This window comes from Mobula birostris, chromosome 5 (genome assembly GCF_030028105.1).
Source record: "Mobula birostris isolate sMobBir1 chromosome 5, sMobBir1.hap1, whole genome shotgun sequence".
Lineage (NCBI taxonomy): Eukaryota > Metazoa > Chordata > Chondrichthyes > Myliobatiformes > Myliobatidae > Mobula > Mobula birostris.
The window spans coordinates 32,954,063-32,969,116 of NC_092374.1; the positions used below are offsets into that span (position 1 = coordinate 32,954,063).

Consider the following 15,054-nt stretch of genomic DNA (forward strand, 5'->3'; position numbering starts at 1 on the left):
GAGTTGAATTGAGATGCTTCCTGCAGTACAACAGCATACACCTTCTAACAAACCCGGAGAAAATGGCAAAGGACAATCAATTCACATTAATCAATAATTCAATGAAATGTTAATGTTACCGGACGATGGGGGGAGTGGAGAAGAGAAGTAAAATATCTGGAAATAAAGATGCAACCTTGCTATTAATGAAATAAGTTAGAGTCTTTTTCTTTTCATATTATATACTTAGAACAAATATTGCTAATTCATAATTTATATATTGAATATGGTAGATGTAAGTTTGTTCACAGCATGCCTTAAGAAGCCAGAATAAAATATACTTTAAGCATCTAAGAAACCAGATCAATCTTATTGCAAACACAAGAGCTTCTGCAGATGCTGGAAACCAGACTAACACACAGAGTGCAAAATGCAGGAGGAGCTCAACAGCTCAGGCAGCATCTGCGGAAAGGAATAATGAGTTGTCGTTTCAGGTCAAGACCCTTCATCAGGGTCTCTGCCTGAAACGTCAATTCTTTATTCCTTTCCAAAAAAATACTGCCTGTCCTGCTGAGTTCCTCCAGCATTTTTTGCATCACTCTAGTTGTGTAGAGTTTACTTTGAAGGTGCATCATTCAGTCCCTAATATGGAAGGTGTGACAAAACGTTTGTCGTACAGTTGTCACAGAAAACACTGGGAATAAATTGGCTGATAATTTTCTTCAGTCCCAAAATGTTGCCTGCAATAACATTGTATTGCCTGATCTTTCTGTGGTATTGAATTAATTAAAATCGATGGATTAGTCACTGATGCAGCCTGTGTCTCCCATACAACAGCACACATCTTTTTGTGGACTCCATCCAAGGCATTTAATTTCCCAAGTCTTTGAAACATCCTCTAATTTCCCTGAATTTACAGAGAACCAAAGCATCCAATTACAATTGAAAAGGAACTGGATGGTTTAGTCACGATGAAGTCATGGGGTGCTTTTTGTCCCTGTTCTTACTTATTCTGCCAGCTCACGGCACACAACAGCATATGACGTTTGCTTTGTAAACTCACAATACAAGAAATGATCCCATCTCTTTCCAGAAAGCACTGTGCATTAGCATGGCAGGGGTTCAGGAGTTTGTTGTTACAGCTCTTCTGAGGTCTGCAGCCTCTCAGTTGGTCGCCTATGTACCCGCTCTGACAGTCGCCACATCGGTACGATCCCTAGAGCAATCGGCAGAGATATTAGAAAGGTAGCTGGCAAGTTGATTGGAGTAAGTCAATACCAAACGCAAGACACTGAGGGCGGTGAAAATCTTCAAACAACGTGTGCTGGAAATAGTTAGGGGCAACAATGGAGAGAAAGAGTTAGTATATCAGCAATGTGTCAGAAGTGGAAAAATATTAGAAATAAAACATGATGAGGAATGCAAGAAAGCGTTCAGAGGAGATTTATGAAGATGTTGCCAGGACTTGAGAGACTGAGTAATGGAGAGAGGTTGATCAGGATGGGACTTTTATCATAGGAGAGTAGGAGGATGAAGGGTGATCTTATAGAGGTGTATAGAATCATGAAAGGCATAGATAGGGTGAATGTGCACTGGTATCCCAACCCCCCACCACCACACCCAAGGTTGGGAAATTAAGAATTAGAGAGCATAGGTTAAAGGTGAGAGGGAGGAGATTTATTAAGAACAAGAGCAATTTTTTCACTCCGCAGGTGCTTAGTATATGGAATGAGCTGCCAGAGGAAGTGGCAGAGGCGGACACATGAACAACATTAAAAGGTACTTGGACACATACATGGATAGGAAAGATTTAGAGGGCTATAGGCCAAATGCAAGCAAATGGGACTAGCATATATGGAAATCTTGGTAGGCATGGCTTAGTTGGGCAGAAGGGCCCATTCCCAAGCTGTACGGTTCTGTGGCTCTATACAGAAGGGATTAAATAGTGGTGGTGATGGTGGTGCAGTAGAAAGAGGGAAACTAATGAATCAAATAAGGAAACAGGAGTTACAAAGTCACTGTCTGAAATTTTTGAACTTATTGTTGAGTCCAGATGGTAGGAGTGAGTTGGCATTCCCCGAGATACTTCCATTGGAACCTTGGAGGAACCAGAGGTTAGTGAGGAATGGAAGAGGGATTGAATGGCACGACAGGTTTGATAGGGCTAATAACCTAATTCTACTCCTGTATCTTATAGGAGTAGAATTAATGAGACAAATGAATTGAAGCTCTGGTTTACATTTATGGACTGAATGTAGTACTGATTTATTGTTCATTGCCCATTGCATTGGCAAATCTGTTCTGGTCAGTCGGAGAAAGAGAGAGTTACAACACAGCAGGAAGTGACAAAAAGGGACAGAAAGGCAAACGGTACAGGATGTACCACACGAGCAAGATTACAATAGAACATGAAGTGGTTGGAAGACAGGATGTAATGGTCAGAATCGTTACCATGGTGTTGATACACTGGGAATTGGGAGCACAGCCTCCGTTCCTTCCGTCACTACATTCGTCTGTATCGACGCAGACCTGTTCAAGGACATTTCAGTTTGGTTAGTTACACACAGATCATGAAATTTATACCCCAGACTTTCTGACCTGCTTTAATGTGCTCAATGAGGTTTTTGCCATTTAGACTGTGAGCGAACAAGGGAGCAAGATCCTTAGAGGTCTGTAATGAGCCTGATTTGATCTTATTTAGAGATACAGTGTGAAAGCCCTTTCCAGCCCAACGAGCCGCATCACCCAGCAACCCACCTATTTAACACTAGCCTAAACACAGGACAATTTACAATGACTAATTAACTAATTTGGACTGCGGGAGGAAACCGGAGCAAAGCCGTGGGCTCACATGAAGGACGTACAGACTCCATTGGAAAGGAACTCCGAATGCCCTGAGCTGGCGTAGCGTTGCACTATGGTTATTTCACATGAAGGATGTACAGGCTCCATTGGAAAGGAACTCCAAATGCCCTGAGCTGCTGTAGCGTCGCACTATGGTTATTTGGCTCGCTACTCTGAGTCTTTTTGTTGCTGTTCATATGAGCAACTCTTAAAATATTTTTGCATGAAGCGATAATGTTCTTCCATGCTATTTACAATGTCCTGAGTGTAATTGGAAACAAGAAGATTGAACTGAGGAAAGCAACAGATGGGAAAAGTACATAATTTCTCCCGGGGCACCGGCCACATCTCCAAGAAAACAACAGGATGAGCCAATAGCAAATCTAATGCTTTTGAGATCAGTGATAGAAATAAAAAAAGGAAGAGCCTGTTGAATTCTGATAAGCAGCCAAATAATTCAGTAGTATCTCCCAGAGGTGTTGAGTTCTACCTGCATAAACTACATTATTTGAATGTGTTCTACATGGTTGACTTTTATGACCGGTTAATGTAGGCTAGCCCCTCAGCTGTCACAGGAAAAGAAAGATGCCAAGTGCTGCCAATGTGGCTTTGTTCACAGCATGACTACATATAAATACACAAAGCCTGCTGGAATTAATAGTTAGAGGCTGATACAAAATAAATGATAGTTTAGAGTACCTGAATTTCAAGACATAGCAGTTCAAATAATATCAATTTTACTCTCTCTTTACCTTAATCTCTCTCCTTTCTTAATATGCCTTTCCAAATGTTGTTGCCTGTGCTCTTTGATCATCCAAGTGGCATTGTGTTGGTGCTGCCTGTATATACTTTATAATAAATTTACTTTGAACGTTCGTTCTTCCATTATCTGATTCCTAGTATCATCTACTGGCCTCTGTTTCTCCCCTTCCCCTCCTCTCTCCCAGCTGCCTATTATTTGCTCCTGCTTATGTTTCTGCCTATCACTGACCAAGTCTCTCTCGGCCCTCCCTGAATGGTGGCCAGGTCTCAGATCCTGAGGGTCCAAACCTAGGTTGTCCTGACGACTTATCCTGTCACCTTTTCAACTGTTTCTAAATGCCCCCGATAATCAGGAACATAAAAGCAGCTTAAATTAAAGGCATCCATTAGTCTTGTGAGACCATGGATCTGCGCCTGGAAAGTCTTCACTCTCCAGGGCGCAGGCCTGGGCAAGGTTGTATGGAAGACCAGCAGTTGCCCATGCTGCAAGTCTCCCCTCTCCACGACACCAATGTTGTCCAAGAGAAGGGCATTAGGACCCATACAGCTTAGCACCAGTGTCGTCGCAGAGCAATGTGTGATTAAGTGCCTTGCTCAAGGACACAACACGTTCCCTCGGCTCGAACTCACGACCTTCGGGTCGCTAGTCCAATGCCTTAACCACTTGGCCACGCGTCCACAAAAAGCAGCTATAAGTATATTAAAACCCATTTCTGAATGCATTTGACTGATATGGTTTGTTCAACACATTCAAATTAAATAAAATGAAGAAATCACACCACATGCTTTCCTTTACCTCTTCCATCCACACCAGCGACCCTCGTACCATCTTAGGTGTGGGGAACGATGGTGGCAGAACACTCTACAGTATCAGTAACCGGGCTCACTTCCTGCCGCTGTCTATAGGGAGTTTGTACATTTGCCCCATAACCGCAAGGGTTCCCTCCTACAGTCCAAAGGCATACTGGTCAGTAGGTTAATTAGTCATGGTAAATTGTCCTGTGATTAGACTAGGGTTAAATCGGGGGTCGCTGGGTGGCATGGCTGGAAATAAATAAATAAGTGTTACAACCAGGGCTGGGGTAAAGTTGGGGGATGCGATACAAAGTTCAAAGTAAATTTATTATCAAAGTACGCATGTAACACGATATACTACCCTGAGGTTTATTTTCTGGCGGGTAACCGGGTAACTGGCTGTCAGTTCAACACTTGGATGCTCTAGGCCTGGCCTTGGTGCAGAACCCAGCAACTGAGTTCTTGATTTCTGTTCTGCAGTGTGCAAGCATGGAAGTCAAGACCTTACTGTTTCATGAAACGGAGCTTGCTGATGCCTCTGGCAAAAGCCTTTGCTTCTTTGTAAGGTGGTAGATCTATGCAATTCTTTGCCACAGGTAGCTGTGGAGGCCAAGTCTGCATGTGTATACAAGGCAGAGGTTGACAGATTTTCCATTGGTCAGAGCATGAAGGGATATGGGGGAAGGCAGGAGATTGGGGCTGAGAGGAAAAAAGGACCAGCCATGATGAAATGGCAGAACAGACTTGATGGGCCAAATGGCCTAATTCTGCTCCTATGTCTTATACTGTTATGGGGTCTGTGCAGTGTCTAATGTTTACCTGTTTATTTAACCTTGCGTACTCCAATCCCACCCCTTGAACAGTCCCACCAGTGTAGCCTGCTGGACAGCCCTCACACTTGTATCCGGGGAAGGTGTTCACACAGCGAACTCCAGCAGAACACGGGCTTATCTGACACTAAGAGCGAAAGTTACAAAAAAAAAATCATTAGGCACAAGTCAAGAATAAAAACATTTGTGAACAAAGAGTTAGGAAAAGAAACAAGAATCTGTGATTCTCAATTAATTATAATCAAAAGTCAAAAAGTGAAAAGAAAATGACAATAGCTACTTTGCCGTTGTAATTTACCTCATCCTCATCAGCACATCGAATGCCATCCCCTACAAACCCTTTCGGACACGGTCCACACCGAAATCCATCCCGAGTCTCAATACACTTCACGCCACGGAAACAGGACTTAGCAGTACAGCGTGGTTTAGAAATGGTGGGGACCATGAGAAGGTTGAGCTCTTCCAGGTCAGTTAGTCCAATATCTAAAATAAGAGATGGGTCATAAAGTAACAGGGATGCATGGCAACACTTAAATATCGTAAGTGTTAATTTTGTACCTGTAAACCACAGCTAAAGAATCATTCCATTTGCATCCAGTTGCTACTTTATCAGGTACACCTGTACACCTGCTCGTTATCGCATATGTCAGCCAATCATGGAAGACCATAAGATATAGAAGTAGAAGTAGGCCACTTGGCCCATCAAGTCTGCTCCGCCATTCAACCCTAGGCTGGTCCAATTCTTCCAGTCATCCCCACTCCCCTGCTTTCACCCCATACCCTTTGACGCCCTGGCTAATCAAGAGCCTATCTATCTCTGCCTTAAATGCACCTAATGACTTGGCCTCCACAGCCACTCGTGGCAACAAGTTCCACAGATTTACCCACCCTCTGACTAAAGTAATTTCTCCGCATCTCAGTTCTAAATGGACGTCCTTCAATCCTGAAGTTGTGCCCTCTTGTCCTAGACTCCCCTACCATGGGAAATAACTTTGCTATATCTAATCTGTTCAGGCCTTTTAACATTCGGAATGTTTCTATGAGATCCCCCCTCATTCTCCTGAACTCCAGGGAATACAGCCCAAGAGCTGCCAGATGTTCCTCATATGGTAACCCTTTCATTCCTGGAATCATTCTCGTGAATCTTCTCTGAACCCTCTACGTCAGTATATCCTTTCTAAAATAAGGAGCCCAAAACTGCAGATAATACTCCAAGTGTAGTCTCATGAATGCCTGATAGAGCCTCAACATCACATCCCTGGTCTTATATTCTATACCTCTAGAAATGAATGCCAACATTGCAATCGCCTTCTTCACAACCGACTCAACCTGGAGGTTAACCTTTAGGATATCATCGGAAAATTTAGCCATAAATCCATTAATCCCATAGTCCAAATCACTGACATACATCGTAAAAAGCAGCAGTCCCAACACTGACCCCTTTGGAACTCCACTGGTAATCAGCAACCAGCCACAATAGGATCCCTTTATTCCTACTCTTTGTTTGCTGCCAATCAGCCATGCTAGTAACTCCCCTGAAATTCCATGGGTTCTTATCTTGCTAAGCAGAAACAGGTGAATTGATTATGGGGAGCAAGGACATGGCAGACCAATTGAATAATTACTTTGGTTCTGTCTTCACTAAGGAGGACATAAATAATCTTCCGGAAATAGTAGGGGACAGAAGGTCCAGTGAGATGGAGGAACCGAGGGAAATACATGTTAGTAGGGAAGTGGTGTTAGGTAAATTGAAGGGATTAAAGGCAGATAAATCCCCAGGGCCAGATGGTCTGCATCCTAGAGTGCTGAAGGAAGTAGCCCAAGAAATAGTTGATGCATTAGTGATAATTTTTCAAAACTCGTTAGATTCTGGACTAGTTCCTGAGGATTGGAGGGTGGCTAATGTAACTCCACTTTTTAAAAAAGGAGGGAGAGAGAAACCGGGGAATTATAGACCGGTTAGCCTAACGTCGGTGGTGGGGAAACTGCTGGAGTCAGTTATCAAAGATGTGATAACAGCACATTTGGAAAGCGGTGAAATGATCGGACAAAGTCAGCATGGATTTGTGAAAGGAAAGTCATGTCTGACGAATCTCATAGAATTTTTTGAGGATGTAACTAGTAGAGTGGATAGGGGAGAACCAGTGGATGTGGTATATTTGGATTTTCAAAAGGCTTTTGACAAGGTCCCACATAGGAGATTAGTGTGCAAACTTAAAGCACACGGTATTGGGGGTAAGGTATTGGTGTGGGTGGAGAATTGGTTAGCAGACAGGAAGCAAAGAGTGGGAATAAACGGGACCTTTTCAGAATGGCAGGCGGTGACTAGTGGGGTACCGCAAGGCTCAGTGCTGGGACCCCAGTTGTTTACAATATATATTAATGACTTGGATGAGGGAATTAAATGCAGCATCTCCAAGTTTGCGGATGACACGAAGCTGGGTGGCAGTGTTAGCTGTGAGGAGGATGCTAAGAGGATGCAGGGTGACTTGGATAGGTTGGGTGAGTGGGCAAATTCATGGCAGATGCAATTTAATGTGGATAAATGTGAAGTTATCCATTTTGGTGGCAAAAATAGGAAAACAGATTATTATCTGAATGGTGGCTGATTAGGAAAAGGGGAGGTGCAAGGAGACCTGGGTGTCATTATACACCAGTCATTGAAAGTGGGCATGCAGGTACAGCAGGCGGTGAAAAAGGCAAATGGTATGCTGGCATTTATAGCGAGAGGATTTGAGTACAGGAGCAGGGAGGTACTACTGCAGTTGTACAAGGCCTTGGTGAGACCACACCTGGAGTATTGTGTGCAGTTTTGGTCCCCTAATCTGAGGAAAGACATCCTTGCCATAGAGGGAGTACAAAGAAGGTTCACCAGATTGATTCCTGGGATGGCAGGACTTTCATATGAAGAAAGAATGGATGAACTGGGCTTGTACTCGTTGGAATTTAGAAGATTGAGGGGGGATCTGATTGAAACGTATAAAATCCTAAAGGGATTGGACAGGCTAGATGCAGGAAGATTGTTCCCGATGTTGGGGAAGTCCAGAACGAGGGGCCACAGTTTGAGGATAGAGGGGAAGCCTTTTAGGACCGAGATTAGGAAAAACTTCTTCACACAGAGAGTGGTGAATCTGTGGAATTCTCTGCCACAGGAAACAGTTGAGGCCAGTTCATTGGCTATATTTAAGAGGGAGTTAGATATGGCCCTTGTGGCTACGGAGGTCAGGGGGTATGGAGGGAAGGCTGGGGCGGGGTTCTGAGTTGGATGATCAGCCATGATCATAATAAATGGCGGTGCAGGCTCGAAGGGCCGAATGGCCTACTCCTGCACCTATTTTCTATGTTTCTAAGCAGCCTTATGTACGGCACCTTGCCAAAGACCTTCTGAAAATCCAAGTACACCACATCTACTGCATCTCCTTTGTTTATCCTGCTTGTAATTGCAGTAAGTTAGTCAGGCAGGATTTTCCTTTCAGGAAACCATGCTGGCTTTGGCCTAACTTTCACATTATCCAAGCCACAATCAAGCAGCCCAGACAGAAAAAGATTATTTGCAATTGTACTGTTCTGCATAAATAGACTTTCCCACCAAATAACTTCCTTAGTATTGATTGGGGTTGCTTTAACGCAAGGAGCTTCGATGGTGCGGAGTTCATAAAATACACCCGAGGGAATGTTCTGAAGCAATATGGGAGCTGTACTTAACCTCATTTGAGGAAGTGAGGCTAGGTAAATGATAGAAATTCCTGCGGATAAATCCTTTGTGAATAGTGACCCTGCTTTGGTAAGCAAACGATTTTTATGTATTTAGAGATACAGCTTGGTAACAGGCCAATGAGCCCAGGCTGCCAGTTACACCCATGTGACCTATTAACCCATGAACTTGTATGTTTTTGGAACGCGAGAAGAAACTAGAGCACCTGGAGGAAACCCACGCGGTCACAGGGAAAACATACAAGCTCCTTATAGACAGACACGGAATTGAACCTGGGTCACTGGCAACATTACGCTACCAGCTTCCAAGTAGATGTGCAAAAAGATAAGGTGTGTACTTGAAGTTCTCAAAACTCAGGGGAAGTATATTTCAATAATATAAACCAGGTAGATTAGGAGAGCTGGCAGAGGGGAAAACAACATCTGATAAGTGGGGTCCATTAAGAGTGAATTAGTAACTGCTCAGAATCTACATATCCCTGTAAGAAGCAAAGGTGTAAGCCTAGGAACCTTTGTTAAGGAACGATAATGAAGGTTTAATCGAGGAAAAAAGGAAGTGTAAATCAGGTTTTGGAAACTGGTATTGATCAAGCCCTTTGAGGTTTGCAGGGGTTGTAGGAGAGAACAAGAGGGCAGAAAGAGACCATGAAATGATGTTGGCAAACAGGATTAAGGAGAATTATAAAACCTTTTAATCAAAATTAGTATCAGATTTATTATCACTGACTTATACGGCATGAAATATGTTGTTTTGTGGCAGTAATACATTGCAAAGACATAATATTACCATAAACTACAACAATAAGTAAATTGTGTGATTAAAAAAGGAACAACAGAGTTGTGTTCATGGGTTCATGGACCGATGATTATACATATGGTATATCTGAAACAGGAGGGTAGCTAAGAAAAGTAAGTTCCCTCAGGGCCCAAAGCAATAATCAATGTGTGGAGCCAGGGGACAGGAGCGAGCTCCCAAGTGAAGACTTCACCTGGGAGAAGGATGAGGAAGATGAAGAGTTAAGGGAGTGTACGTTGATATTCTAGAGAATGCCTGTATCAGGAATGAGGAAGAGTCAGAAATATTGCTTCAGATTAGAGTGGATAATCACCAGAGCCTGACTGGATCTATCCCGGGAAGCTAAAAAACAAGGAAGGGAATTGCTGGGGCTCTGATTGTGGATTGCTGTTTTACCAACAGATAGTCTGCACCAAGTGGGATCAGCACTTTGTTGTTTGAAATGTATAACTGACTTGGATGAGAGTGAATGTGGTCCAACTAGTAAGTTTGCTGATGAGGAAAACGTTAGCAAATTCGAAGATGGTATACAAGATTGTCTAAGGATACAGTGGGACATCGATAAACTTGAAAATTGGGTAGAGCAATGGCAGGTGGAATTTAAGTGTGAGGCAATGCACTTTGAGAATCCCAGTTCTGGTTGGGCATGTGGGTTAATGGTAGGGACCTTAGGAATGCTGATGGTGAAGGATAACTTGGTCCCCTGGGAAAGAGCTGACATAGGTGGAAGAAGGCACCATTGGGTCGTCCATCACTTACTTTCTTCCTCAGAAATATCACTCAATCCTATCCTCGCCTCAATTCCCTAATCTTAGAACAGAAACCACATAGGCCATCCGTGTTGATAATGGTTAAATTAAGCTAATCCCATCTACCTGCAGATGATCCATATGTCTCCATTCCTTCTAATTTCAAAGATCAAAGTACATTTATTATCAAAGTACATATACAACCCTGAGATTTATTTTCTTGTGGGTATTCACCGTAAATAAAAGAAACACAATAGAATCAATGAAAACCTGCAGCCCATAGGACAGATAAACAACCAGTGTGCAAAGACACCAAACAGTGCAAAAACAAAACAGAAAATAATAATAATTAATAAATCAGCAATAAATATCAAGAACGTAAGTTTCATGTTGTTATGTTTTGTAACTGCAAAACCTAAAAGGAATTGAAAGGAAAAGGTAGAGCCAGGGATAACCCACGTACATTTATAAGGTGCATGATGTGGTGGCGTGATGACGTATGCCATTCACATACTTTTACACATAACCCGTAATCAATTACATGCAAACAACAAAGATGCTTAATCAAATAATATATTTATAGCATTGCTGAAACATTAAATACACAACACATGTGCCTGTTTAGATGTCTCTTAAATGTCACTACCGTGACTGTTTCTACCACCCCTCCAGCAGGATGTTCCAGACACCCATTACTCTCAGTGTAAAGAATTGTGCCCCGCACATCTCCTTTTAGCATTCCCCTTCCCATCTTAAATCTCTACACTCCAGTATTTGACAATTCCACTCCAGGAAAATGTCTGATTATCTATCATGATGGTGCCTCTCATAATTTTATAAACTTTTATCAGTTTTCCCCTCAGCCTCCAACACTTCAGAGAAAACAATCCAAGTTTGTCATCTCAAGATTTTCCCTATACCCGTAGCCTCTTTTAAAAACTCCGTTCCATTCATTGTGGATGCCAGCGCTGCGTGGAAGAGGATGTGTGAAGATAATCAGCGTTTAAAATAACATCAACCTATGCCCATATTAAAACAGTATCATACTTCAGAGATGCAAGTGAAAAAATAGCTAATAACTCACCACATGCCTGACATTTAGCAATAGTATGTCGTAATAAGGTGGTTTCTGTAACCTGTGGAAATAAGGTAGGCTTTTAACAACCTTACCAGGCAAGAACAATAAAACAATAGTCAGTCAATGTGCTAGTGGAGATTAACCAGTAACTGCAAACACAACTTTCATCACTGGTAAACTTTGCGTAAAGATAAAAAAAACAAAGGTTATTGGAGGGTATCCATTAAATGACTCTGAAGATGACTAAAGTATTATACTGGGTGTTACATGAAGCATGGCGACTCTGACTTACTGACAGATTGAAGGGTCACATGTGTGAACGCACTCTGTCAGTGGACTTCCCCCAATGCTGGGCATTGCCATGGGATAGCACACCAGGTCAGACTAGGTGTCCCTGAGACTCGTTGATTTCAATGGAAATTATTGGACATAGGATTGAGAGGAATAGGAAATGTCACATTAAAAAGAGTCATTATACATTAATTTACTATTTTAATTGTGTGCTTTTATTTGGTTTAGTTATTGTATCCATCTCTTAAATATTGTTATATATTTTTAAATCTTTGCTCTAGTTGTAATAGCCTGTGATTGTGCCTTGGACTTCTCAAGTGTGGGACATTTGCATTATTACGTGTGAGAGCTTGTTGCTGTTTTGACCTCCCTGCGAATAAGTGCAACACCTGCCCCTACACCTCCTCCCTCACTACTATTCAGGGCCCCAAACAGTCCTTCCAGGTGAGGCGACACTTCATCTGTGAGTCTGTGGGGGTCATCTACTGTATCTGGTGCTGCTGGTGTGGCCTCCTGTATAATCGGTAAGACCCGACACAGATTGGGAGATTGCTTTGCCGAGCACCTACACTCCATCCACTAGAAAAAGCCGGATCTCCCAGTGGCCACCCATTTTAATTCCGCTTCCCATTCCCATTCCGACACGTCAGTCCATGGCCTTTTCTACTGCTGCGAAGAGGCCACACTCAGATTAGAGAAGCAACACCTTATATTCCGTCCGGGTAGCCTCTAACCTGATGGCATAAACATTGATCTCTTAAAATTCTGGTAATTCCAACCCCCCCCCCCCCCACTTCACCATTCCCCATTCCCATTCACCTCTCTCACCTTGTCTCCTTTTCTGTCCATTACCTCCCTCTGGTGTCCCTCCCCCTTGTCTTTCTTCCATGGCCTTCTGTCCTCTCCTATCAGACCCCCCCCCCTTCTCCAGCCCTGTATTACTTTCACCAATCAACTTCCCAGCTCTTTACTTCATCCCTCCCTCCTCCCAGTTTCACCTTTCACCTTGTGGTTCTCCCTCCCCTACCTCCACCTTCTTAATCTGACTCATCTATTCTCTCCAGTTCTGATGAAGGGTCTTGGCCTGAAACGTCAACTGTTTACTCTTTTCCATAGATGCTGCCTGGCCTGCTGAGTTCCTCCAGCATTTTGTGTGTGTTGCTTGGATTTCCAGCACCTGCAGATACTCTCTTGTTTGTGATTGGACTGCTTGGAGGCTCTATTTTTGAGAGAGAGATTTGCTGATATAACACACAGTACAAGATAGTGATACTTACTATTATACACTTGTTAACAATCACTTACTTGCCTGATCTCTTACATCTGAATCCGGCTGTAATTAAAGAATAATTTTATCTTTCCAATGAAATACTGAGGGAGTGCTGCACAGTTAGAGGTGCCATATTTCAGACGAGCAATTAACCTGATTTCCTGGAAGGCATAAAAGATTCTCTGGTGTCATTTTGAAGAATGTGTTATTTCTATTCCTCTAAGCCTTGCTGTTGGGTTTGGAGGCTTGCATGCCTTAATGACCCAGAGAGCTACAGTAAATTGGCTGGAGTCAACGTTTTATGCTTTAGCACTTGGTAGGGTCAGCCACGTCAAACAGGTCAAAGGGTAGAGGCCAGACTAAGAGTTCTCCACCAGTACTCCAGGTTTGGGGGTTCAGCTCAGGGCTAACAACCCTAACTGGTAAAACAGAATTGTTATGGAAACAGCAATGAGGAATCCTTCTACATTTTTGTGCAATAGTATCAATAGTATTCCTGAGTCTCCACCCAGGACTTGCATGACCGACAGTATGAAAACCATAAGCGAGCTAGTGACACGACAAAGGAAGCCCTGGAACATCACCGGAGATGGAGGAGCTTCATTGCTGCCCCAAACGCCAGTGGCATAACAGGCAGTAAGTTATTCCTATTGCCCTGGTTGATTCCCATCTGATTCAAAAATTTTAAAAATATTATCTGGTTATTATCATTGCTTGTGGGAGCTTATAGTTGCTTCTGAATCTACCCTTTAAAAATGCTTCATTGTTTTAAAAATGCTTTGAGCCATGAGATGTGCCTTACATAAACTCCCTTTACGTAAACTACAAAAAATATGTTGTGTTTCAGTTAATCCAGCAGATCAGCAGTGTAAATAACCTTTCAAATCTTATCAACTCATTACAAACACACAGGACCCTCAGGAGTGCAGGTTACACAATGGATTCCTGGCAGCCTATCATTTGGTTCAGTCTCACAGGGTGCTAGAGATGGGTCTTTATAAAGCCTAGTGCCAATTGCCATCACTGCACAGAGGAGTAACAAGCTGCCTTTCCCTGCACAAGAGGGACTTCTCGCAGTAAATCACAAACATGAGAAAATGTACAGATGCTGGAAATCCAAGCAACACACAAAATGCTGGGGTGACTCCACAGGCCAGTTGTTAAACACGCAGTTCTGCCATTGGCTGACGTAGTCCGAATAGTTCCAATTAATTCCTGATTGTGGGAAGAGAAAATAGTGCAGGACTGTTAGTAGCAAAACAAACTGGCAGCGTTGATCTGCACAAGGAGCGGTACGAAGACAAGACAAACTTAGTTAGTGACTACGTCTTTCTCAGTTTACTAATTTTACTGAGAACTGGCAAGAATCATTTAGGTTGAAAAGTCAGGAGTAAATTCAAGGGGCTAAAGGCATCCTCACTACCAGGCTGATAGTTTTCAATGCTGTCAGAACTGACTTCCAGTGATGCTGCTGTAAGTAAGTTTTTCATTGCAACTGTGCAAAGTCAATTCTATTGTGTATATGTGTGTGTGTGTGTGTGTGTGTTTACTCTACCTCACATCACTTTATAAACTTCTAGCAGGTCGCTCTTCGGTCTCTGACACTCCAGAGAAAACAAGCCCAGTTTGTCCAACACATTCTTGTAGTTAATACTCTCTAATTCAGAGAGCAACCTAATAAACCTCTTCTACACTCCCTCCGTAGTATCCACATCCTTCCTGTAATGGGACAACCAGAGCCACCAATAAAATTCCAAGTGCCCCCAACACAAGTTTGTCTGTTTGTGTGTGCGTGTAATACTTGTATTGGGAGTTTGCTGTTCCACTTGCAGACGATGTGGCCTGCCCACTGGAGATAGTCAAGAGACTATTAAATTTTACATCCATCGCACAATGTGAGGGAGTAATAATCGTTGCGATATGACTCAGTCACAATGTACAGACAT

The 15,054-nt window shown here is 42.8% G+C and overlaps 1 protein-coding gene across 1 annotated transcript in view; it reads right to left on the minus strand.

Annotated features, from left to right (window-relative positions):
• LOC140197220 (thrombospondin-4-like) overlaps window positions 1–15,054 on the minus strand; it is a 137,798-nt gene that overhangs the window by 56,524 nt on the left and 66,220 nt on the right. The window contains exons 6-10 of the mRNA XM_072257144.1: window positions 11,554–11,605; window positions 5,509–5,693; window positions 5,200–5,337; window positions 2,431–2,508; window positions 1,043–1,195 (exon numbers count right to left, since the gene is read on the minus strand). Of these exons, the coding sequence (XP_072113245.1) occupies window positions 1,043–1,195; window positions 2,431–2,508; window positions 5,200–5,337; window positions 5,509–5,693; window positions 11,554–11,605 (606 nt within the window). The remainder of the gene's footprint in view (window positions 1–1,042; window positions 1,196–2,430; window positions 2,509–5,199; window positions 5,338–5,508; window positions 5,694–11,553; window positions 11,606–15,054) is intronic.